This window comes from Chiloscyllium plagiosum, unplaced genomic scaffold (genome assembly GCF_037043375.1).
Source record: "Chiloscyllium plagiosum isolate Xiang-an unplaced genomic scaffold, Cpla_swu_hap1 HiC_scaffold_39, whole genome shotgun sequence".
Classification (NCBI taxonomy): domain Eukaryota; kingdom Metazoa; phylum Chordata; class Chondrichthyes; order Orectolobiformes; family Hemiscylliidae; genus Chiloscyllium; species Chiloscyllium plagiosum.
Window position 1 is genome coordinate 16,627,354 of NW_028270177.1, and position 27,297 is coordinate 16,654,650.

At 39.9% G+C, this 27,297-nt stretch overlaps 1 protein-coding gene across 2 annotated transcripts in view; it reads right to left on the minus strand.

The window, feature by feature from the left end:
• Positions 1-7,014: 7,014 nt before the first annotated feature.
• The window catches only part of clpxa (caseinolytic mitochondrial matrix peptidase chaperone subunit Xa), a 44,708-nt gene continuing 24,425 nt past the window's right edge, over positions 7,015-27,297 (minus strand). For both annotated transcript variants that reach the window (XM_043677345.2, XM_043677344.2), the window contains 8 exons: positions 22,062-22,238; positions 21,397-21,561; positions 19,183-19,271; positions 12,492-12,656; positions 11,724-12,023; positions 10,736-10,828; positions 9,669-9,775; positions 7,015-7,969 (listed from right to left, as the gene is read on the minus strand). In XM_043677345.2, coding sequence (XP_043533280.1) covers positions 7,879-7,969; positions 9,669-9,775; positions 10,736-10,828; positions 11,724-12,023; positions 12,492-12,656; positions 19,183-19,271; positions 21,397-21,561; positions 22,062-22,238 — 1,187 coding nt within the window. In that variant the 3' untranslated portion in view covers positions 7,015-7,878. The remainder of the gene's footprint in view (positions 7,970-9,668; positions 9,776-10,735; positions 10,829-11,723; positions 12,024-12,491; positions 12,657-19,182; positions 19,272-21,396; positions 21,562-22,061; positions 22,239-27,297) is intronic.

Here is a 27,297-nt window from a genome sequence, read left to right on the forward strand (position 1 = left end):
CCCAAGGAAACCCAACATATAAATAGAAAGCAGGAAACACCAACAGTGCTTCATCCGGAAGCTCACTGAAAATGTTATTTAGTATGGTGACGAAACATCTGAAAATCAACCTTCCAGCTCAGCGAGCAAACCTACATCCAGAACCTTAACCTGAGTTACAAATCTTCTCAAAACTCACTACCATCTTTTCAATTGAAATTAGGCAATTTATGAATCCACAATGACATATTAGCATTAAAAGACTTTACAACATTTGGTCAAAAACTGATTCTCCTCAGTATGAGGTCCTGGAGGCTCTCCCATTTAAATTAATATAAAAACATCATTGCAAGGAAATTATAGGAGGTTCACAAGAGGATATTGTGGTACAGTGGTAGTGACCCTACCTTTTGTAACAGAAGGCCCAGATTAAAGCCCCACCTACCACATGGGTATGCAACATCACCTCTAAATATCAGGTTTAAGAAATTGAATGTCAAAATAAATCTCAAACTTTTGCTGGTGCTCAGTCTTTAATTGGCATTTTTGAAACCTCAAGTTTCAAGGGGATGAGAGGTGTTTAGGGATTTGAAGCTTCCATTAGATCAGCCATGATCTGACTGAATGGCAGGTCAAGTTCAAGAGGCTGAATGACCTGCTCTTGTTCCTTGATTGCATGTAATATAATCAGAGAAAATAAACCAATTGGGGACACACCCAGCATTTGGTTTTTAACCTTCCAGCTTATTTTCAAACAACAATTTAAAGACTCCAAACACTCAATATTGGATCATTCAGTGTGAGGCAAGTTATAAACCTAGTCACTGAAGTGTAGTCTATACTCAGTTAACTAGGGTCACAGCTAATCTGAAATAGCTGGATTCCACAATGACCAGAACATCTCTGCAACTGGATCATTATGAATATTGTCCAAGTTGATGGATTAATAGACTATAGCACACATATCAGGCTGCAACCTGTGCTGAAACGTTCTAGGACTCTCAATGATGTAGCCAACACCACTAACCTCTTGCAAAGGCCTCAGAGGCTCTCCATTTTCAGAGAGGAAACAGAATTCCATCTGTAATTGTGTTGTATCGTTTAGTCATCCATTTACAAGAGCAAGAATCAATCTATGCTTCACAACTATTTATTTGCTTCTGATAGTTCAATACAAACCCCAGTTTGCTCTCTGCAGTCCTGATCGACTTGTCTTTGGCAGGAGGGGGTTGAGAGATAAATAGGAGGCTGGATACATAGCAGAGTCCATTCCCTCAGTGACTCCCTCGTTAGGTCCATGCCCCACACCAACCCACCATCAAAACACTCCCTTGTGCCACGAGAGGTGTAGAACCTGTGCCCACACCTCCGTCCAAGGCCCCAAAGGATCCTCCACATCTGGCAGAGATTTTCCTGCACATTCAAACACCTCTCTGTTACTCTCGATGTGATCTCATCTACATTGGGGAGACAGGACACCAACTCACAGAATGTTTCAGGGAACATCTCTGGGACACATGCACCAAACAACCCCACTGCCCTGTGGCCGACCACTTCAATTCCCCCTCCCACTCTGCCAAAGACATGCAAGTCCTGGGCCTCCTCCACTGCCAAATCCAAGCCACCTGACAACTGGAGGAAGAACGCCTCATCTTCGGCATTGGGACCCCCTCAACCACACGGCATGTCCATCGACTGCACCAGTTTCCTTACCTCCCCTTCCCCCAACCTCATCCCAGATCCAACCCTCCAACTCAGTACTGTTCTCTTGAACTGTCCTACCTGTCCATCTTCCTTCCCATCTATCTGCTCCACCCTCCCCTCTGACCTATCACTATCACCCCCCCACACAGATCTACCTATCAAATTCCCTGTTACCTCCCCCCATACCCACCTATTTCTCTCTCAGCCCCATTTTCCCACATTCCTGATGAAGGACCTGAAACGTTGACTCTCCTACTCCTCAGATGCTGCCTGACCGGCTGTACTTCACCAGCACCACACTTTTCGACTCTGACTTTCCAGCATTTGCAGTCTTCACCTTTTCCCTTTGGATATATGCTCCAATGAGCATCAGTCTCTTGAGCATGTCCTAGTTCACTCTTGAAGGGACCATTGTTTTCATGGAGAAAGTGAGGTCTGCATTCCTGAAGAAGGGCCTGTGCCCGAAACGTCGAATCTCCTGTTCCCTGGATGCTGCCTGACCTGCTGTGCTGTTCCAGCAATAAAGTTTCACCATTGTTTTCATGTTCATTTTGCAGCAGATTAAAATGTCATGATATTGCTTTTAAGAGCTGAGTATGGTATTGAATCAAGAATCAGGATGACAGCAGCAAACGTGGACTTGAAAACCACAGGAGGAAGCATCAGACAAGATCTGAAGCATTGCAGAATTTACACTTACACTGGGACCTCAAGAAAGCAAATATCATAAAGACTGCATTGGCTAAACAGTGAGTACTTGATTGTACACAGCACACAAAATTTGCTTGGACCATTATGACAATAGCTAACAATAGACATGTAAGTCAAAATAATGAATTGTAAAGTCTAGATCTCCAGATCCAGAAGGATTATTCAGCCTCCAATACATTATACAGATTATTATGGAATTATTGTTCTTATTTCTGTGTAAATAGCTTTGCATACTACCTAATGTATGTTTACTGTGATGAAGGCTCATAACATTATTTTGGAAACTTATGTTCTGAACAGGAATAAAAATGAATTTTAGTTTTCACTTCTGTGAACATCTTACTTGGTTTCTTGTACATTGTTCAAAATGATTTTCTGACCTTTTAAAAACAATCTCCAAGAAATCTTAATTTAGCTAAATGAAGAGCAATCCACAGGGAGATGATTGCACAATGGTTGAGGGAAGAGGTGGGGGTACTCAGTCATTGCAAGAGTTGTAACCTTTCACAGTAGAGGTATTTTTTTGTAATAATGCTTCTTACAAAAATGGAGGAGAATCACGTGTTGCTTTGAAGACTACTGATTGGAGCCCTTCATCAGGAAAGCTCTGGCCCGAAACGTTGATTTTTCCTGCTCCTTGAATGCTGTCTGACCTGCTGTGCTTTTCTAGCAATACACAATCAACTCTGATCTCCACCATCTGCAGACCTCACCGTCTCTCTGTTGCGCTGCAATCCAGGATGGAACAGTTCATACCATTTGTTAAGGTATTCTTGGAACTCAGGTACCTCTGGACATGGTATCCAATTAAGACAGTATGTGATGGATGGCAGTGAAAGAAAGGGGGGAAAGTCTCAGATACAGTCACATAGATGGGTTAACGCCAGGAAGGGTAAGAGGGGTTGGCACCTAAGGCATCTAGGAATCTTTAGTGGATATACCCATTTCAAACAGGTATGCTGTTTTGGAAAATGTAGGGAGTGATGGATTCTCAGAGGAACGTAGCATGAACAGCCAAGTTTCTGGTATGGAGACTGGCTGTAATGCAACGAGGTGTACGTCGGCTTCAAAGAGATCAATTGCGTTAGGGGATTCTGTAGTCAGAGGTACAGACAGACGTTTCTGTGGCCAGCAGAGAAAAGCAGAATGGTGTGTTGTTTCCCTGGTGCCAGGATCAAGGATGTCTGAGAGGGTGCAGAATGTTCTCACGGGGGAGAGGGGCCAGCAAGAGGTCATTGTCCACATTGGAACCAGCAATATAGGAAGGGAAAAGGTTGAGATTCTGAAGGGAGATTACAGAGAGTTAGGCAGGAATTTAAAAAGGAGGTCCTCAAGGGTAGTAATATCTGGATTACTGCCAGTGCTTTGAGCTAGTGAGGGCAGGAACAGGAGGTTAGAGCAGATGAATGTATGGCTGAGGAGCTGGTGTATGGGAGAAGGATTCACTTTTTGGATCATTGGAATCTCTTTTGGGGTAGAAGTGACCTGTACAAGAAGGACGGATTGTACCTAAATTGGAAGGGGACTAATATACTGGCAGGGAAAGTTGCTAGAACTGCTTGGGAGGATTTAACCTAGTAAGGTGGTGGGGAGGGGGACCCAGGGAGATAGTGAGTAAAGAGATCAATCTGAGACTGGTACAGTTGAGAACAGAAGTGAGTCAAACAGTCAGGGCAAGCAGGGACAAGGTAGGACTAATAAATTAAACTGCATTTATTTCAATGCAAGGGGCCTAACAGGGAAGGCAGATGAACTCAGGGCGTGGTTAGGAACAGGGGACTGGGATATCATAGGGATGGGCAGGACTGGCAGCTTAATGTTCCAGGATACAAATGCTACAGGAAGGATAGAAAGGGAGGCAAGAGAGGAGGGGGACTGCCATTTTTGATAAGGGATAGCATTACAGCTGTACTGAGGGAGGATATTCCTGGAAATACATCCAGGGAAGTGATTTGGGTGGAACTGAGAAATAAGAAAGGGATGATCACCTTATTGGGATTGTATTATAGACCCCCCCTGATAGTCAGAGGGAAATTGAGAAACAAACTTGGAAGGAGATCTCAGCTATCTGTAAGAATAATAGGGTAGTTATGGTAGGGGATTTTAACTTTCCAAACATTGACTGGGACTACCGTAGTGTTAAAGGTTTAGATGGAGAGGAATTTCTTAAGTGCGTACAAGACAATTTTCTGATTCAGTATGTGGATGTACCTACTACAGAAGGTGCAAAACTTGACCTACTCTTGGGAAATAAGGCAGGACAGGTGACTGAGCTGTTAGTGGGGCTAGCACTTTGGGGCCAGCGACCATAATTCTATTCGTTTTAAAATAGTGATGGAAAAAGATAGACCAGATCTAAAAGTTGAAGTTCTAAATTGGAGAAAGGCCAATTTTGATGGTATTAGGCAAGAACTTTCGAAAACTGATTGGAGGCAGACGTTCGCAGGTAAAGGGACGGCTGGAAAATGGGAAGCCTTCAGAAATGAGATAACAAGAATTCAGAGAAAGTATATTCCTGTCAGGATGAAAGGGAAGGCTGGTAGTGAGAGGGAATGCTGGATGACTAAAGAGGAGCTTATGCCCGAAACATCGATTCTCCTGCTCCTCGGATGCTGCCTGGCCTGCTGTGTTTTTCCAACACGACATTTTTCAACTCTGGTACTCCAGCATCTGCAGTCCTCACTTTCTCCTAAAGTAATTGAGGGTTTGGTTAAGAAAAAGGAAGCAAGCATATGTCAGGTATAGACAGAATAGATTGAGTGAATCCTTAGAAGAGTATAAAGAAAATAGGAATATACTTACGAGGGAAATCAGGAGGGCAAAAAGGGGACATGTGATAGTGTTGGCAAATAGAATTAAGGAGAATCCAAAGAGTTTTACAAATATATTAAGGACAAAAGGGTAACAAAGGAGAGAATAGGGCCCCTCAAAGATCAGCAAGGCAGCCTTTGTGTGGAGCCACAGAAAATGGGGGAGATACTAAATGAATATTTTGCATCAGTATTTACTGTGGAAAAGGATATGGAAGATATACACTGTAAGGAAATAGATGGTGACATCTTGCAAAATGTCCAGATTACAGAGGAGGAAGTGCTGAATGTCTTGAAATGGGTAAAGGTGGATAAATCCCCAGGACCTGATCAGGTGTACCCGAGAACTCTCTGGGAAGCTAGAGAAGTGATTGCTGGGCCTCTTGCTGAGATATTTGTATCATCGATAGTCACAGGTGAGGTGCCAGAAGACTGGAGGTTGGCAAACGTGGTGCCACTGTTTAAGAATGGCGGTAAAGACAGGCCAGGGAACTATAGACCGGTGAGCCTGACCTCAGTGGTGGGCAAGTTGTTGGAGGGAATCCTGAGGGACAGGATTTACATGTATTTGGAAAGGCAAGGACTGATTAGGGATAGGCAACATGGCTTTGTGCGTGGGAAATCATGTCTCTCAAACTTGATTGAGTTTTTTGAAGAAGTAACAAAGAAGATTGATGAGGGCAGAGCAGTAGATGTGATCTATATGGACTTCAGTAAGGCGTTCGACAAGATTCCCCATGGGAGACTGATTAGCAAGGTTAGATCTCATGGAATAAAGGGGAAACTGGCCATTTGGATACAGAACTGGCTGAAAGTTGAAGAGAGTGTGTTGGTGAAGGGTTATTTTTCAGACTGGAGGACTGTGACCAGTGGAGTGCCACAAGGATCGGTGCTGGATCCTCTACTTTGTCATTTACATAAATGATTTGGATGTGAGCATAAGAGGAACAGTTAGTAAGTTTGCAGATGACACCAAAATTGGAGGTATAGTGGACAGTGAAGAGGGTTATCTCAGATTGCAACAGGATCTGGACCGGATGGGCCAATGGGCTGAGAAGTGGCAGATGGAATTTAATTCAGAGAAATGTGAGGTGCTGCAATTTGGGAAAGCAAAAAGGGCGGCACGGTGGCACAGTGGTTATCACTGCTGCCTCACAGCGCCAGAGCCCTGGGTTCAATTCCTGCCTCAAGCGACTGACTGCGGAGTTTGCACATTCTCCCAGTGTCTGTGTGGGTTTCCTCCGGGTACTCCGGTTTCCTCCCACAGTCCAAAAATGTGCAGGTTAGGTGAACTGGCCATGCTAAATTGTCCGTAGTGTTAGGTGACGGAGTAAATGTAGGGGAATGGGTCTGGGTGGGTTGCGCTTCGGCGGGTCGGTGTGGACTTGTTGGGCTAAAGGGCCTGTTTCCACACTAAGTAATCTAATCTAATCTTAGCAGGACTTATACACTTAATGGTCTGTTTCCATGCTGTACGTCTCTATGACTCTAAATGAAGAAAAGTAAATATTCCTCTGACACTGTTCCTCCCCTAAAATTTGGACCTCTAAACCCTCCTGCTCAAATTATGATAATTGTGGTACAGACTTCATGTATTATTCACTACTTCTACCCCAAATTTAAGACAAACGCCATCTGGCATTTTCCCTGCTGCAGATACTGTATATAGTATCCACTCTAGTTTACACATACTGCTCCAAACGTGTTCCAGTTTTTGATTTTTTTTATTCTCCCTCCCAAGTTCCCATTAATTGTTTAAACTGTTCCATGTGTACCTGGTCACTATCTATTTCAACAGTCAAAAATATCACAGTTTGTAAAGTGCTTACTGTACACTTTATTTGTATAACCAGAGATTTACAATAATTCATTTTTAAATCCTTTAGTGTTCCAAGAGGCCAACTTCTAAAGGTCAAAAATCCATCCTGTTTCTGGTCAACAACAGCATAAAAGGAAGTACAGAAAAAATATGGTAAGGGTTTGTTTCTTGTGCAGCTTATTAAATGCATCTAAAACAATGTTACATATACTTTAGCACAAGCAACATGAAACCAAAATCATTTCCAAACTATTGTAATGAAAAATTGAAGCTGAAATCCCTGCAATACCTGTGTTAGTAAAACTATTTATTATTTAGTTCCATCAACACTTCTTATGACCCCTTTTTGCCTCAATTTGATTCCTAAATCCTAAATGCAAACAGGGATTCTAAATTTAAAAAAACTTTGTAATTTGACCACAGCACATCTAGCTCAAAGTAACACTGAAATATCTAGATGCACGGGAGAAAATTAAAGGGATATTCAGTAATATCTTTTCCCTTTTATGGGGTGCAGGGATGCATATTTTGTTCCTAAACAGTTACTGTAGGGAAGCAGCTGCTAAAAATTGCAACATAAACACATCCATAAATGTGTTTACAGTAAAATTCACAGAGCATAATGGCCACTGTACAAAATTTTGCTATTATACAAATACATAATGAGTTTCACTGGTCTGCTGAGATCATGTCAAGGGGAGACTTTCAGCCCTTTTCAAAAAGCTGTTCTCTTTAAAGGATAACTCTCTGGTGAGCGTAAAGGGTTAATAACACATTTAAAATTAAATAAAATAAAATACTTTCAGTATTGTATGAGACTCATTTTTTGCACAAATTGTTCCAAATTATAGCTGTTTAATTATTAGCTGCATCTGCTTGTCGATGCCATCGATCATCTTCCACACCAGAATCATATTCTTCTTCAACAGGTTCCTTAGACGGGGCTCTAAACACAATAAAGTATTTATTCAGGTGAAAACTAATTACTGGAGGAATGCACATATTTAAAAAAACATTTCAAACTGTTTGTTCCAGTAGCAAACCTGCCAGCAAAACTGATTTTTTAGAAAATTCTTTCATCTATCACTTTGCTAAAAATGAAATATTTAGGGGTTGTAACAAAATTCATTTCTCAACTCCACTGCGGTACTGCTAAGCTGGTACTGACTGTGGTTAAATTCAGGTAACACTTGATAAAAAGTTGTGCTGATTATGTCATGATGTCCTTTGGGCAAGCAGACTAAATTGAATCAACAGTAAAAAGTAACAATCCAGACTAAGCAATATATGTAAAGCTTGTGAGATTGGTGGGGGGAAATGGGGACAAGCCAGTCAGTACTGATGAATTCTCTCAGGATACAAAATATTTCACATGCTGCAAAAGCACATGAAAAATGACACTAAAACACAGTTTCATAGCAACCAATTTCCATGAAGAGCCAAGTTACTATGTTTTATTGTCGATGGAATTTCATTGATTTATGTGACAATCCACCCTAGATAACAAATGAAGTCTGAAAGAATTGGTACAGTTACAATTGAACTCAGCCAGGTTTAGAAACCAAGCTTCCCTTGGCTTTTCTGTCATTACCAATCTTTCAGCTTGGTTCTTCTGAAAATCACAGAACTTTTCATAACATGACTCATCCAGAAAGATTTGGTCCCAAGTCCCACAGAATAATTTATCCAAACCTCTGCTCTAATTAGTCCCCATCAGTTCTGATTAATTATATATTCCCAACATGAATTTGATCTGATGTTGGAGAGAAAATGTAGTGCTACATTTCCTCATACACTGTACTCCATCTACAAAATCAATAAAGGTAAAAATTGCATCATGGCAGAACTATTTGCTGCCAGAAAGGACTTAACAGCTTACCCTATACGCTTCAGGGAGGATGGAAGAAAATAAAGCAGAATCATATATTTTGAATCAGATTTGAGTTAATTGAAAAAAAATTAATTAAAACAAAGAGAGGCCACATGAAAGTTTCTAGTGAGACCACTGTGCTTGCTGATAGTTACTAGAAATGTCTTAAACATTGTTTCAGGAATCTCAAATGGATTTGACTTATTTCCAGACTGTGATCTATTGAACACAGCATTGTGCAAGGGTTACAAATAGCTTATTCCAGTTAGTCAGGACTGACAGGCAAGTATACAAAGAACTTCACAGTCCAAGATACTGCAAGACCAATGTACTTCAGAGAGTTCTCTGGGAAAATCTGCATTTCCAGAACTTTAACTGTGATGCTGCTAATAATAATCTAAGTTAAAAATCACACAACACCAGGTTATAGTCCAACAGGTTTAATTGGAAGCACACTAGCTTTCGGAGCGACGCTCCTTCATCAGGTGCTTCCAATTAACCTCTTGGACTATAACCTGGTGTTGTGTGATTTTTAACTTTGTACACCCCAGTCCAACACCGGCATCTCCGAATCAATAATAATCTAGTTCTGTGGATAACTAAAATTGGCTAACAGTATTAAACAGGAGCGTTTATCCATCTGGTAAGTAGTGTAGCCCAGACTCAATTATACAAATACACAGAACAGATGTGAATCATGCGTAAATTTTGGGCATGAGGCAGATTCAGTGAAATCTTCACGTTATCCAAAGCTACATAACCATTGAAAATTTACCGTATATATGCTGGTGGTTTCTTTCCATCCACAATATCTTTGTCCACTTCTACTGCTACAATGTCTGAATTTGGCACTTCAAACATTGGCTCCAACAGTAACTTCTCCTGAAAATACATTTTGCTTTTACAAGTTATAGTTCCACTTAATCACACTCCTCACCCACACCACCAAACACGACCCCCTGCCTCAATTTACTAACCACAGAAGCTTCCAAGTAAGTCTTGGTTGTCTTTAAGACTTCTGAAAATTTCACTTAATTCTACCTTGAAATGGCTACACCAGTTTGAAGGCGCTGCTTTCTGATTAGATGAGATTACTTAGTGTGGAAACAGGCCCTTCGGCCCAACAAGTCCACACTGACCCGCCGAAGCGCAACCCATCCAGACCCATTCCCCTACATTTACCCCTGCACCTAACACTACGGGCAATTTAGCATGGCCAATTCACCTAACCTGCACATTTTTGGACTGTGGGAGGAAACCGGAGCACCTGGAGGAAACCCACGCAGACATGGGGAGAATGTGCAAATTCCCCACACAGTCAGTCACCCTGAGGTGGGAATTGAACCTAGGTCTCTGGCGCTGTGAGGCAACAGTGCTAACCACTGTGCCACCGTGCCGCCCACTAACTGCCAAGCATCCAGTAGTCCCCAGCAACTCCATGGGTGGCTCTGTGAAAATATGTTTGATTACCCTTTTGTGAAGCACATTGGATCATTATCGTAAAAGGGGTGATATAAATGCAATTGTTGCTTTGCAATCCTTAGTTTTAGAAAGACTATAGGAAATATATCTTAAGATTTCACAAAACTGCAGGAATACTACAGAAAGCAACCCTGTCTCAAAAACATACTGCACATCCCACCATAATAACCAGCTAATTATAAAATTCAAGTTTAGGTTTAAAATATATGTTACTAGTTGGTGGTTTGTTTACATTTGATATTGAATAGACACTCCAGCCTGCACAGTCAAAAGCCCCAATCTCTTACTCTTCACAAACTAATTAAAGAACAACAGTAATAGTCATAACTAGACTTTTTAAGAATCTTTGTAGTATCTTACCATGATCGATCTAAGGCCCCGGGCACCAGTTTTCCTTTCCAGAGCCAGTCGAGCTATAGCTCTCAAGGCATCCTCAGATACATTAAGATCACACTAAACAAAATATTAAAAATTAAAGTCAGCAACGCATTCACTAAAAAAAAAATCACTTCACAAATTACTGTCTCCAGAGACAACTGTTAAGTCAAATGGTTAAATCTAAATTATATATTCTCTAAAAAGACTCAGTGGAAATTATTTTATGACACGTTCACACTTAGCTCAAGTTTTTCAATTTTTACATATCATTCACTACACACCAAAGAGTATTTGCAGGGCATATTTTAAATAATAAATCTTCTACTGATTCAGTTATTATATTTTTACATTTAAAACATGACAGAGAAGCTTTTAAAATGCTAACTCTGTACCAACTGGTAACAGAAATGCATAGACAATCAGCAGCTGTCATTCTCAGCCAAAGCTGTCACAAAGCTGTCACATGCTGCAATGCCAAAAAAAGGTCAAGCAGAAGCTAAAATCCAAATACCACTTTTGCGCAACTGGTTTGAGAAGGTATATAGCTGGTTCCCAGTGGAGGATGATCTATTCCCCAAAGAAAATTTTGAAGAGGTATTTCACATTAAAACAAACACAAAAATCAGGCATAATTAAGGACTAGCACAGACATTAAATTTTTTTAAATCACCTTCATTTCCAGCAAAGTAATTTTCAGATGGTTTAATCACATCATGAGCAATGTAAATAGCAAAGAAACCAATGAAAATCTGCATTCCAATGAGGCTTGCAAAACTGATTTACAAGAGGTTATATAAATGGACCCTAAGCCGGAAAGCAGGGTCTTTCCATTTCTTTCCTCCCATGTTCCACATCGAAAACAAATGATCAAAATAAAATGTAAGCTTTGCCATTTACTATGCAGAGGAAAAAAAAGGCAAAAGAAATTCCATCTTTGTTAACTAAGAGAAGAAAGAGAAGTGACTCACACCTTATCCATACTAAACAAAGCCTGGTACTGTGGGACGACAGCATTTCGAGGTTCTGTTAGAATTCGCACCAATGTATCTTCATTTAAACTATGTAGGGGAACTATCACAGGCAAGCGGCCTACAAATTCTGGAATCATTCCAAATTCTATCAGGTCCCGAGCCTCAACATGGCGAAGTAATCTGTCCTTTTCTTCTAATTCCTGCACAGTATTATTATCACCACTTGTATTTGCTAAATCAGCAGCGGCAGCTGCCCTTCTCCCTTTGCCGAGGTTGGAGGGAGTGCCAAATCCAAGATACTGTAGAAACAGAGGCAGAAACTATAATTACTATGCCAACGCATGCAAATTATTTACATTGCCAAAAAGAGAAACATCTATAATTGCAAGAATTTTGTTCAGAATAGCTAAATTTCAATTATGATAGAGTTGATCAGTATGGAAATTATTTAACTTCCTTTTGCCAATGTATTTCCACCCTCTATAAAGGGTTGTATGCTTCAACGTGTTTAACAGTGTCCAATGCATCACCATCATCTTTTTCACAAAATAAATCAGTATTTAATATATATCATGTGCAGAAATTATTCAAGGATAATTATCAAGTTTGGCTCCAAAGAAATCACAACCAATAATCTGCAGGCATTGACTGCCTGAAAGATGACTATTTGAATAAGGTTACACAGGGGAACACAATACTGATTGCAAAAACATGTGGCTGATTTCTCATAACTAACAAAGAGAGAGAACAAGTCAGAGAAGCCATACCTTTTCATTCTTTCTCCTGCTGATAATCCTATCTAGACCATTGAAAGCACCAGATGCCACAAATAAAATATTAGTTGTATCCACCTGGACAGTCTCTCCTCGTAATTTCCTAGAATTTTTTTCTGGAACATTTACAATTGTCCCCTCAAGCAGCTTCAATAACCCCTGTGTGAAAGAAAATTAAATCTTTACAAACATATACATATCATGTCGACTAACTCAACCAGAATTATTCATACTTCAGCTGTGCACCACTGTTACCTTCTTACAGCAGTTTAAATAGAAAATAATTCACTAACAGCTAGCAATCGTAAAACAGTATGCAGAGGCGGCCATTTGACAGTGAATCGCCAATAGCCTGTAAAGAGGAATCCAGACAATCCCATTCTCGACTCACATCTGTGCAATTTCTTCCTTATAAAAAAAATTATCAAATTCCCTTTTGAAATCTATTGAATCTCTATCCACTACATTTCAAATAGTACAATCTAAATCCTAACTACTTAAGAAATGCTTTCTCATGTTGCCACTGGTTCTCCAGCAAAATCATCTTAAGTATGTGGCTCTGGTTATCAAACATTCAAGCCACTGGAAATAGAGAAATTATCTAAACTTTTAATGACTCTATCCTCAATGCCTTTGCCATATGTTCTCTTAGCCTTCTCCACACTCCGGCGGAAGAGCAAAAATTCTTCAGTCTGTCCTCATTCCTGGAATCATTTCAGTGAATCTCTACTATGGCAATTTGAAAGTTTTTATATCCTTCCCAAGTATGGTACCTGGAGGTAGACCATATTCTAGCTGGGGCTGAACTAATGTTTTAATTAAGCTTGGAACACTGTCCTGCCCTTTGCACTCTATGGCTGTTTGTACAATGTCCAGAATTCCATATATTTTGTTAACTGGTTTGTTAACAAGTCTTGGTGCCAAAGATTAACATAGGAGGTATAGTCAATAAGTTTGCAAATGACACCAAAATTGGTGTAGTGGACAGCAAAGAAGATTACCTCAGAGTCCAATGGGATCTTGGTCAGATGGGCCAATGGGCTGAGGAGGGGCAGATGGAGTTTAATTTAGATAAATATGAGGTGTTGCATTTTGGATAGGCAAATCAGGGCAGGACTTATACATTTAATGGTAGAGTGCTGGGGAATGCTGCTGAACGAAAAGAGATTTTGGAGTGTAGGTTCATAGTTCCTTCAAAGTGGAATCTCAGGTAGATAGAATAGTGGAGAAGACATTTAGTATACATTCATTTATTGGTCAGAGCATTCAGAATAGGGGTTGGAAAGTCACATTGTGGCTGTACAGGACATTGGTTAGGCCACTTTTGGAATATTGTGTACAATTCTGGTCTCCCTCCTCTTGGAAAGATGTTGTGAAACCTGAAAGGGTTTAGAAAAGAAGTTGAATAGGTTAGGGCTGTTTTCCTTGAGAGGAGGCCAAGGGGTGACCTTATAGAGGTTTATAAAATCATGAGGAGAGTATGGATGGGATAAATAGACAAGGTCTTTTCCCTATGTTGGGGGAGTCCAGAACTAGAATGCATATGTTTAGGGTGAGGGGGGGTGGTGGGGAAAGAATTAAAAAGGGACCTAAAGGGCAATTTTTTAAAGCAAAGGGTGGTTTGTGTATGGAATGAAGTGGCGGAGGCTGGTACAATTACAACATTTAAAAGGCATCTGGATGAATACATGAATTGGAAGGATTTAGAGGGATATTGACCAAGTGTTGGCAAACGGAACTAGATTCATTTGGGATATCTGGTCAGCACGGATGAGTTGGAGTGAGAGGGTTTGTTTCTGTAGCTATTTGTGTACATCTCTATGGCTATTTGTGCACAAAAAAAAAGACTTCTTTCTTACACACTCTCCTTAAAATTACAGTTCAGCATGTATTAGCTCTCCTCTCCTCTTTACTCTGAATAAAATATCACTAAACATTTGTGCCGAGTTTCCTTTGCCATATTGTTTGCCTATTCCAGCAGTCCACACGCTCCTGAAATGTATCGAGTATCCTTGATTAGTGGTTACATTCTTGAAAATTACAACTTTAAGTATGGATTCCCATAGGGATCAATGTTGAAGCCAGAGTCAGGTTTTGAAGGATAACGTCTATCAGAAAAAAAGACTTTGCAACACTTGAAATACCATACCATATGTGTGCTGCACTGTGCATTCCTAGCTGGAATCATTTGCAAACCAAAGCAAGGAAAGCTTCAGCGAAGTAAATAGGCTTCTTTATTGTAGGGAAGGATTTAAAGAAATTTACAGCACAAGTCCCTCAACTACAGGTACAAACATCAGAGAAATGTAAGAAATAAATATTTAAAACAAAGTTACTTCAGAACCTATAACAGCTGTTTACAAGATGATTTTTGACTACAGTGCGCAGACATAACAACACAAACTCCAGCAACTCAATCAATGGTCCTTGTGATGATCCGAGAGATATAATGACAATACACAATCAGGAAGTAAAGGATGTTAAAACAGGTAATGTCACATCAAATGAGAACAAAAAAAAATTAAAAACGGAAAAGCTTTAAGAGAACAGATATAAAACTCCACATACTACCTCAGTGTTTTACTAGTCTTCTATTATCTCAGTTGCACATTTTGGCATCGAGTTCAAACTGCATAACAAATACAGCAGTGGCAATCCCATGACTTTCCCCAAGAAAACTGCTTCCAATATTTCTAAGTTAGGCTTGAAGAAGAACTTGAAGATGGTAGTATTGCCATGTATCTGTTTGCTTGTCCTTTTAGATGGTCATGGCCGCTGGTTTGGAAAGTGCTGTCGACAGACTTTTGATGATTTTCTGGGGTGTATTGTGTCGATGGATACACATTCATGCTACTGAAGTGAAGCATACCTAAACAATCAGGCAGGCTGCTTTTCCCAGATGGCATCAAGTTTGTGTTGTTGAAGTTGCACCATCCAGGTATTTGGGGAGCATTCCCTCACACTCCTGACTCTTGCCTTGTAGATGGTGGACATCCTTTGAGGAGTCAGCTGGTGTATTACTCACTGCAGGCTCTGACCTGCTGTTGTAATCTGTGAATTCGTGTGGCTTGTCCAGTTCTTTTCTGATCAATAGCAACCGAGGGGAAATACTGGGGGATTTTACAATGACGTCATTGAACACCAAGGGGCGATGTTTGGATTCGCTCTTATTGGAAATGGTCCTTGATCATTGTGTAATGCAAAAGTTACTTGCCACATGTTTGCCAATGCTTGTATATTGCCCAAGTCTTGCTGCACTTGGACATAATTGCTGCATGACCTGAAGAGTCATGAAGAGGAATAAAAGAATGACTAGGGTAGGAATAGGTCCAGTCAAGGATAGTAGTGGGAAGTTGTGTGTGGAGGCTGAAGAGATTGGGGAGACACTAAATGAATACTTTTCGTCAGTATTCACTCAGGAACAGGACATTGTTGCCGATGTGAATACTGAGTCACAATTAAGTAGAATGAATGGCTTCGAGGTATGTAGGGAAGAGGTGTTGGAAATTCTGGAAAGGGTGAAAATAGATAAGTCCCCTGGGCCTGATGGCATTTATCCTAGGATTCTCTGGGAAGCAAGGGTGGAGATTGCAGAGCCATTGGCCTTGATTTTTATGTCCGCGTTATCTACAGGAGTAGTGCCAGAAGACTGGAGGCTAGCAAGTGTGGTTCCCTTGTTCAAGAAGGGGAGTAGGGATAACCCTAGTAACTATAGGCTGGTGAGTTTCACTTCTGTTGTGGGCAAAGTCTTAAGAGAGAATTGTAAGGGATAGGATTTATGAACATCTGGATAGGTATAATGTGATCAAGGATAGTCAGCATGGTTTTGTGAAGGGCAGGTTGTGCCTCACAAACCTTACTGAATTCTTTGAGAAGGTGACTAAGGAGGTGGACGAGGGGAAAGCGGTAGATGTGGTGTATATGGGTTTTAGTAAGGCATTTGATAAGGTTCCCCATGGTAGACTACTGCAAAAAATACAGAGGTATGGCATTGATGGTGAGTTGGAGGTTTGGATTAGGAATTGGCTGGCTGGAAGACGACAGAGGGTAGTAGTTGATGGTAAAGGTTCATCTTGGACTGCCGTTACTAGCGGTGTTCCGCAAGGATCTGTTTTGGGACCATTGCTGTTTGTCATTTTTATAAATGACCTGGAGGAGGGGCTAGAAGGTTGGGTGAGCTGTTTGCGGATGATACGAAAGTCGGAGGAGTTGTTGACAGTGAGGAAGGATGTGGCAGGTTACAGCGGGATATAGATAAGCTGCAGAACTGGGCAGAAAGGTGGCAAGTGGAGTTCAATGTAGCTAAGTGTGAGGTGATTCACTTTGGTAAGAGTAACAAAAAGATGGGGTACTGGGCTAATGGTCGGATACTTGGTAGTGTGGATGAGCAGAGGGATCTTGGTGTCCATGTACATAGATCTTTGAAAGTTGCCACCCAGGTAAATAGTGCGGTGAAGAAGGGATATGGCGTACTGGCTTTTATTGGTAGAGGAATTGAGTTCCGGAGTCCTGAGATCATGTTGCAGTTGTATAAGACTCTGGTGCGGCCACATCTGGAGTATTGTGTGCAGTTTTGGTCGCCGTACTATAGGAAGGATGTGGAGGCACTGGAACGGGTGCAGAGGAGGTTTACCAGGATGTTGCCTGGTATGGTAGGAAGATCGTATGAGGAAAGGCTGAGGCACTTGGGGTTGTTTTTATTGGAGAAAAGAAGGTTTAGGGGTGACTTGATAGAGGTGTACAAGATGATTAGGGGTTTAGATAGGGTTGACCGTGAGAACCTTTTTCCACGTATGGAGTCAGCTATTACAAGGGAGCATAGCTTTAAATTAAGGGGTGGTAGGTATAGGACAAATGTTAGGGGTAAGTTCTTTACTCAGCAAGTCGTGAGTTCATGGAATGCCCTGCCAGTAGCAGTGGTGGACTCTCCCTCTTTATGGGCATTTAAGCGGGCATTGGATAGGCATATGGAGGATAGTGGGCTAGTGTAGGTTAGGTGGGCTTGGATCGGCGCAACATCAAGGGCCAAAGGGCCTGTACTGCGCTGTATTCTTCTATGTTCTATGAATGATGCTCAACTTTTCACAATTATTTGTATGCACCCCATTTCTGATATCACGGTAAAAGCTCATTGAAGTAGTAGCTGAAAGTGATTGGGCCAAGGACACCACCTGGAGGAACTCCTGCTTGATGTCTCTTGCTGCAAGGACTGGCCTCAACCAGGGGATGTTAATGGAGGAGTCGGGGATATGCCATGTTAAGAGGCTTCAAATTCTTAGAAAATCCATCCCAGTTACCAAAGTAGCAGTGCCACACAACACGATGGAGGCCTTTCTTAATGTGAAGACAGGACTTTGTCTTAACAAGTGCTGAGAGGTGGTCATTCCAACTGCGACTGTCATGGATAGATGCATTTGTGGCAGGCAGATTGCTGAGGATGAGATTAAATATTTTTCCCTCTTATTGATTTGTTCATCATCTACCACAGACTTGTTATTTAGAGTTCGTTAACAATGAGCAGTGGTGATACTGAATTATCTTGGTGATGGAACTTTGAAGATTCCAGCTTTGGAGTATATTTTCTGCCTGTGGTACTCTCCATGCTTCCTCCAAATGGCATTCAATGTGAAGGAGTACTGATTTAATAGCTGGGTGTGGTTGTGACCATGTTATCATAATCAGCAGATAGCTTCCTTGCCCCTATTTGGCAAGGTGCCAGGAGACTTCAGGAGTCTGGAGACAACTTTGAGGACTTCCAGGGGAATTCACTCAACTGCACAACACTGTGCTACAATCTCTATTGTCTGTCCCACTAGTGCGATAAGACTTACCCGGGATTGTCTGGGTCACTATCTACAAGGTACAATTCTCTAATGATCATATCAGATAGTTATCCTAAATTTTGCACTAGTTGCCAGATGTTAGTATGGCCTTTGCAGAGTTAACAGGGCTTAGTATGCCATTGTTGTTTCTGCTGCTTGGGTTGATGCAAAGGTTTCCACCTCGTTTCATTCTTTTGAGGTGTTTTAGTGATTTGATACAATAGAAAGACTTACTAGGCCATTTCAGATGGCAATTAAGCAACAACCACATTTCTGTGGGTCTGGAGTGAAACATATGCTAGAGCAGACAGGGAAAGCAGATTTTCGTTCCTAAGGGACTTTAATGAAACAGATGCGTTTTTTGACCATCGGCAATGGTTTCATGGTCACCATTAGACTTTTAATTTCAGATTTCCTTTTGAATTTATATTCCACCATCAGCCACAATAAAATCTGAACCCAGACTTCCAGAGTCTCTGGATTACTAGTTCATGTTAATATAATTATTCCGCTGCCTCCCTGATTGCTTGTCCAAATGGGTGGTAACTTCTTTTTGGATCAAGGTTTCCAAAATCTTCTCCATAAATGATGTTGAATTGACTGCACTTAATGGCCACTTTTAACTTCTCAGTTTTTTATGAAAACATTATAGCACAGAAACTTTAGTCCTGAGACTCTGTTCGGGTCATAATATCACCTGCCAACTGTAATATCAACCTCTTGCCTACTTCTTTGTCCTCCAAAGCCAAAAATGAAAAAAACAATAAACAATAAATAATCAGTAATTTATTTTGTCACAAGAATGTTGAAAAATGCTTATCTAAAAATATTTTCCCATTTGATTGAAATTCCTCGTCACTTACCTGCTGAACACCTTCACCACCCACATCACGTAGTTGATGAATCCCTGGCACACTGCCAATCTTATCTACTTCATCCAAGAAAACTATTCCTGGAAAACAATAAAACAGCAAAATGCACACAAAATCCCACAAACAGCAATTAGCTAAATGACCAATATATCTATCTGCTGATCGCTGTGCTGTAAATGTCAGTCATTACACAAAGAATGGAAAAAACTGCTTCAGATTGTTTTTTAAAATTTGGCAGAAAATACTGCTGCTTGATGTCTCATTTCAAACAACACCACCAGCAATATTACAGGACCACTCAGTATTGCTATCAGGAAGTGTCAAGATCATTTGCTCAAGGTTGCAGTGGGAATTAAGCCCATAAACATCTGCTTTCAAGTTTAATTATGAAGAAGGTTGCATAATTTATCTCCAACTCCCTAAAGATACATAAAATTAAGTACTTGTTAATTTATTATTGTAATGTAGGAAATGTGGGAATCAATGACTTAGTGTGAATTAATGTCTGACAGCAGATAGTAGATCACTGACGGAGAAGATAATATCAAAGATTCCAACTTTTGAATTAGTTAACAGCACCCAGAAACCACAAGTCATGATGTTGCGCAATGGCAGTAAGATAACCTTTAGGCCAGGAGGCCTAGGTTCAAGTCCCACCTGTGTAATGACAGGCTAATTACAGCTACACTACTGAGGAGGTTTGGTCAGTAGTGGTGCTACTAGCTACTGGTTTTGCAGTGATAGAGTGATGACAAAAGTACCAGCGAAACAGAAGATCACTTTAAAATCCTCATGTCAAGCTGCATGGACTAGTCTGTGGCTTTAGTGAGGATTGCACCATCTACCCTTGACAGCTCTTGGTGCTTTTGCAGTGGTTTTTCTTAATCAAGAGTAAAAGAGTAGAGCCATACATAGTTAAAGCATAAATGTCCAGAATGAACTGTAATAAAGAAATGGGGTGATCATATTACTGTTTCCAGTACATGAGTACAGAGTGATACATCCTGTACGTATACTGGTGCAGAGGGAGTTTGAGGTATTGACTAGAACTAATTAAATTTTGGTGTGGTAGGTGGAATATAAATTATATTTCTAATTTTTTGCATTTAAAATCTTGTGAAAGCCTTTTCTTTCAGGTGTATGCCTTTGAATAATAATGTGCTCTGGGACTTTAAAAGGATCAGTATTAATTTTGCAGAAGATGGCATCTCATTTTGGGTTAGTCAACAGCACCCAGAAACCGCAAGTCATGATGTTGCGCAGTGGTAGTAAAATAACCTTTCAGCCAATGTCATCTTAATCAAGAAGAGCATTACATGTGGGACTCTTTCACTTGGTGAAACACCCTGGTCACCATGATTCATACATGTATTGAAAGTATTCTTTTAAAAAAGTATTAGTCTTTGAATTCAGAGTTGTGATTTACTGATCTAAAGACCTTAATTCAAACCTCAGCATGACTGAGGTCCTTAGACAGCACCTTTCAAACCCACAGCTACCACAGTCTAAAAGAACAAGGGCAACAGATGCATTGTAACACCATCACCTGCAAGTTCCTTTTATGTCGCCGAATAAATTCTTTGGAAGTATTTTATTTCAAGATGGCAGCTCATCACCGCAGTTTCAAGTGCAACTAGGGCTAAGTAATACGTGCTGGGTCAGTGAGCAAAACTCACATCCCAAGGATGAATAAAGAGTGATACTTTTGATTGATAAATTAAACAAAGGAAAACCTGATGGAGCATTGCCCGTATTCTTTAAAATTCTTTAAATCTCCCAGTAATTTGTGCTTTATTTCTTTTTTTGAATTTCAGTTCATGAATAAGCTTAAAATATCAACACATTCTTCATTGAAAAATTGCCAACATAAAAGGTAAAAGCTTCATCCACAGAATACTGTACCAGCAAATGCTTCAAGTTTACCAGGTGTGTGAAATAATGAGACAATCAATCAATGCCCTTTTATCACCTCTGGAGGATCACTTGAATATCACTTAAAATATTGAATTTTAATTGTTACCAAAGTAATTAATAAAATATCTGAAAAAAACAGTATATACAGTGAAATGCTGTGAGGCTATTACTTTTATTTAATTTGACTGGGCAATATGAAGATTTGAATATAAAATTAAACTTGGAGTGCATGCTTAAATTTAGACTGTTCAAACCTTAAAATGGATAAAATTAATTTTCCACAAATCCTACCTTGCTGAGCTTTATCAACGTTGTAATTGGCATCTTGCAAGAGCTTTGCAACAACTGATTCGATATCTTCACCGACATATCCAGCTTGGGTCAGAGTAGTACAATCACAAATGGCAAAGGGAACCTCGAGGCATCGGGCGAGGGTCTGTGCTAGTAAGGTCTTGCCTAACAGAAAGAAAATCTTTTATTTTACATGTTTACCATCTTTACAGCTAAACATTTCCATTCAAAGGACAGAGTTGGTATGGTAATATAGTCACGTTCACAGAACTAATGTGTGTGCTGCATCAGAAAATAATAGCGTGCGTACACAAAAGAAAATACTACATAAAAGTCTAAGAACATTCAAATGATTGACAGAGAACATTAATTATTTCAAAAAAGTGTGGTTGGATTCATCATGGGATGCAAATGCAATACATGGTGTCTAAAAGGGAGCATACCAAAATGATCTAAAACCTGCAGCCATCCATTTGCAAGAACTATTAACACTGCACTGATCTTACACAGAACAAATTCTCTTATTCTGGGTACTTGCTTGGATTTAAACTCAAATGACGTATAATTATGACAACACTTGTTAAGCTCAAATAACTGCATTGCACTGTGATCACTGTAAAGCCTATTGCAGCACTGTAAATACTTGTTCCCCATTTCAAGCTGACCTGATCCTGTGGGACCAAGCAACAGAATGTTGCTTTTCTCCAACTTAATGTCATCGTGAGTTGAGTCAAGAATCTCTCCTCCTCGCTTCTCTTGAGGAATTGATTGGCTTGCTTGCTGCTGCATAGAAGCTCCAAGTGCATTACTGTGTGGACTGATGCCTGCAATCTGCAGCAACTCTATAGGGAGCAAAAAGTAAAACAAAAGAATCTCAGTGTTTTACACTTATTTCCACAGATTCTGCAGACATTAGGATTGTGGTAATGTAGTTATGAAACGTGCATTGCAATGGTAACCATGATGGTTTTTCTAACATGTTTGTAGAATCACATTAAGTAATTTAAATAATTCATTACACCTTAAATATTTAGCAGGTTATTTGTGCCAGCATGTGCCTAATGAAATAGACAGATTAAAATGATACCAGTGATTCAGAGATGTTTTAAAATTATCACTCAAAAGGATTTACAAACTTCAATCACACATGTTGATTAAACAGAACATATTTTTCAAAATTTTGTACTTGGATTAAATATGTAAAGAAAAAGTTTTTGTAATGATTTTTGCCAAAGCAGGACTGAGTAATAAAATGCTTACATATTCCATGGTTGTAAGGTGTGTGGGGATCAACACAAAATGTCAGTGATGCAGAACAAAAAATTGTCCAATTATACACAAAGTTTCTGTATCAAGTACACCAGGAATAACACAGGGACAGTAAAGCCTAGTCTGAATAAAGTACATGCACTGAAGAAAAATAAATGCTAGTCAGTTGCTGTGAAACTTATTCCATTTACAGTAAGTAATCTCCAGCTCATGAGATTGAGAAAAAAATAAAAAATGTTCCAATTCTGAAATAAAAATATGAGACTGCTGCAACTATGGTTAAAAAGAATTGCAAACAATGTAAATCCTGACTACTGCCAGCATTTCTAGGTTAGCATTGAACAAAGATTTTTTCTTTCCCCAAACTTGGGAATCTCTTTTTCAAATATCAGTTCCTCATTCTAGGAGCTTGTGACCCACAACCATTTAGGAACAACTCCAAGGTTTCTGACACTGATTAACTTAACACACTGGTATAGTAGCTGAACCATACAGAGCAGGAGGGCAACAGGTTTCTTCACTTTATGTATAAAGTTCACTAATGCCAGATGTAATAATAATAATCAGGGACACAACTAGCCTCAGTAGCCCTGAGTTTTGAAAGTCAGTCAGGTTCTGTTTACATAAATGCTGTTTGAGTAAACATAGATACAATTGTGGATACTGAGAATCAAAAGAATTAGAGCTTCAAATTAATTTGCAGGACTAATTAGACGATAGTGAGTTTTGAGAAGATTTGAAGCTCAAGTTGAGGTTTTGGATGTAGGGTTGCTCGCTGAGCTGAAAGGTTCATTTCCAGACATTTCGTTACCTTAGTAGGTAACATCTTCAGTGGACCTTATGTGAAGCAATGCTGAAAATTCCTGCTTTCTATTTATATGTTTGGGTTTCTTTGGGTTGGTGATGTCATTTTCTGTTGTGATATTATTTCCTGTGGTGAAGTCACTTCCTTTTCTCAGGGGGTGGTAGATGGAGTCCAACTCGATGTGTTTGTTGGTAAAGTTCCGGTTGGAATGCCATACTTCTAGGAATTCTCGTGCGTATCTTTGTTTGGCTGGTCCTAGGTTGGATGTATTGTCCTAATCAAAGTGGTGTTCTCCCTCATCCATATGCGAGGATACGAGTGAGAGAGGAACTCTATCAACAAACACATCGAGTTAGACCCCATCTACTACCCCCTGAGAAAAGGAACAGGGAGTGACTTCACCACAGGAAATGACATCACAAACCCAAATAAACTCAAAAATATAAATAGAAAACAGGAATTTTCAGCATTGCTTCACATGAGGTCCACTGAAGATGTTACCTAGTAAGGTAACGAAACATCTGAAAATGAACCTTTCAGCTCAGCGAGCAACCCTACATCCAAAACTAATTAAGTGAAAGTGAGGACAGCAGATGCTGGAGATTAGAGTCAAGATTAGAGTAGTGCTGGAAAAGCACAGCAGGTCAGGCAGCATCTGAGAAGCAGGCCTCCTGCTCTAACGTTGATTTTCCTGCTCCTCGTGTGGCCTCGCACGCAGCGCGCTGGTGCCTAGTCTCCCGAGTAGGTCGGACTTAGCAAGTGCTCGCTGTGTTAATCCCATCGAACTGATTGGGGGGTGCAAGAGGCTTCAGCAATGCTGCAGGTCCCTTACACACAAATGCTTAGAAACAAGCCCTGAGACAGAGAGAGGAAACAAGGCAGGCAGAGCGAGGAAAAAGGAAACTTCAGAAAACTCCGAGAGGCATTGAATCAGTTAATCAAATAATCAATGATCCAAACCACCTCATTTGGACAATCGAGCTTCCTCTGTACTCTATTTTCATTTCATATTCGTTCACACCCACATAAACCTTCCATATTCTCAGTTATTTACCCAATTTTACTCCTCCCTTAGGTCCCGCGGTTGAAGATCAGATTGAAACTCATGCTGTTGCACATTTGAACTTCTTACAGAAAAAAAACAATTTAGACACGTTAATGATACATCTCCATGGAAGGAGACGATTTGAACCAGGGCCTTCTAGCTCAGACATAGAGACACTACCACAGCACCACACAACCCCTTGACTTTTGCTGTTGTCCCTACATCCAAGCACCTTTAATAGGTGGTCACTTGTCATTCTCTAATTAATTGTTTGACCAAACAATTCAGGCCACGGCATTTGAACTCAACCCAGGTACAAGTCTGCAATAGTGACTTAATAAAACGACATTCAAACCACACTGTGGTCTCAGATTATGTTTCATATGATTTTACACCATTAATTAAACAAAGTAGGCATTAAAATTTCAAAATGTGGCAGTGGTGCTATTTTTCTCTATGATTGCTACCAGGATGTATTTGCAAGGTATACGGTGTTTAGCCAAACTCTATGGATATACAAGAAACGAGCCCCATATCCCAGCTATCTCTCACAAAATTTATGCATGAGATCTGAAACTCTCCAGCTTAGGCTCCTCTGCCATTTCACTGCTGTTTGACACAGGTTATCATGATGTGCTGCAGATCCTGTTCATCCACAATAGAGCAAATGGAACAACTTTCACAAATTACCTCACACAGTATCAACACAGGCTGGTAATTCACAACAAAGGCCCCAGCAAAATTTCCAATTATAGAAGAGAAACAAAACTCAAGCCCCAATGCTGAGAGAGATGGATGACCTTTGTAATTCTAACTAACCTTCTAATTTTCTGCCACAGATGCTAGTTGAGGCCAAAACCAGAATATTTCAAGACGGAGGTAGATGTAGTTCCTGCGTCTAAAAGGATCAAAGGGTATGGGGCAAAAGCAGGAACAGGTTACCAAGTTGGATGATCAGCCATGATCATATTGAATAGTGCAGCAGGCTTGAATGGCTCACTCCCTATATATATTTTCTATGGTTACATCCATTTCTAACTTTGAATGACTAAATGTTATACAGCCATTCAGTAATTCCCACACACCAGGTATTGATCTTACTAAATACAATGCTTCATTGTTAACTATACACATTAACATCATTTTGCTAATCACAAAAAAAAACTTGTATTTATAAAGTCTCTGAGAAAATAGCCAAAGGTGGAGCAGAAAGATAATAACAAATTTCTGGAAGATAACCAAAAGCATGGTTTTAAATATCAGTGTTTTGAGGCTATTCAAAGGGCAGGGAAGTTAGCTTTTTAGGTTAGTTCATTGTCTTATCTATGCAAACAGCACATGGACTAAAGATGTTAAGCTCAATAACTGCATTCATAACAGTGATTTGATTGAAAGGTGCACATTAGAAGACATCTTTGTACACAATGAGTTGTCATTCCCATCAGCAAATGAATTCGCAACTTATTCAACCAAGTGGTATGTCAATGTGGAGTCAAAGAGATGTACAGCAAGGAAACAGACCCTTCGGTCCAACTTACCCATGCTAACCAGATATCCTAAATTAATTGAGCCCCATTTACTAGCACTTGGCCTGTGTTCCTCTAAACCCAACCTATTCATATACCCATCCAGGTGCTTTTTAAGTGTTATAATTGTATCAGCCTCCACCACATCCCCTAGCAGTTCATTCCATATACAGATCACCTGCTGTTTGAAAATATTGCCCTTTGTGTCACTTTTAAGTCTTTCCCCTTTCACCTTAAACCTATGTCCTCTAGTTTTGGAATCCCCTACCCTGGGGAAAAGATCATGGTCCTCATGATTTTGTAAACCTCTATAAGGTCACCCCTCAGCCTCTGACATTCCATAGAAAAAAAACCCATCCAATTCTCCCTATAGGTCAAACTGCCAAACCCTAGCAACATCCTTGTGGATCCTTTTTAAATCCTCTCACATTTAACAACATCCTTTCTTCAGCAGAGAGACCAGTATCGAATGCAGTATTCCAAAAGTGGCCTAATGAATGCCTGCATTGACCAATAAAGGCAAATGTAGTCAATATCTCTTCAAAGAGACATTTCAAGTGCACACAGAGACCAAACATAGATTTAAACTTGGGTTGATTAATAAACTATTAAAACTTAACAGTACAAAAAGAAAACAGCAATTGGAACAAGATAGTTGGTACAAGAAAAATAAAAGTTGTTTCAGAATGTGGAAATTATACTCATTCTGAGGAATAGCCTCGGGTTTCAACCTGTCACTATAAGACAACCTATACACAGGTGTCGTCACTGCTTTCAAAATATGTGCAACATATATGCCAGAGTTCTAAATTTTTTTTAAATAAATGCCAATATGCTTGAACTAAAATAGTAAGTACAAATGTAAATAATGAAATGGAAAAAAACAAATTTTGAATGAGTTAATATGTGAAGTGATAAAAACATTGTTTAAAGCAAAATAGATGATTAGTATATTTTACTTGCAACATAAATATACAATTAATAAAATAAATTACATAAGGCTAGTGAAAGTCACAGTTTTCAAATAAACAAACTGACTAATTTGATCCTCGCAGCAACTGAGACTAAATAACTTGCAGAAGTTATGTATGGCAGGTCAGATTTCCCAGAGACTGCATGCACTAGAATTCCTGATTCAGCAAATTAATGGAAAGCTTTATAACAGCAGAGCTGAGGGTGACAATTCTGCTGGGAGAAAGTTTGAGCAAATTGGGCTGGTAGCATTAAACTTAATGATTAGGTTTAAGTGCCAGCTA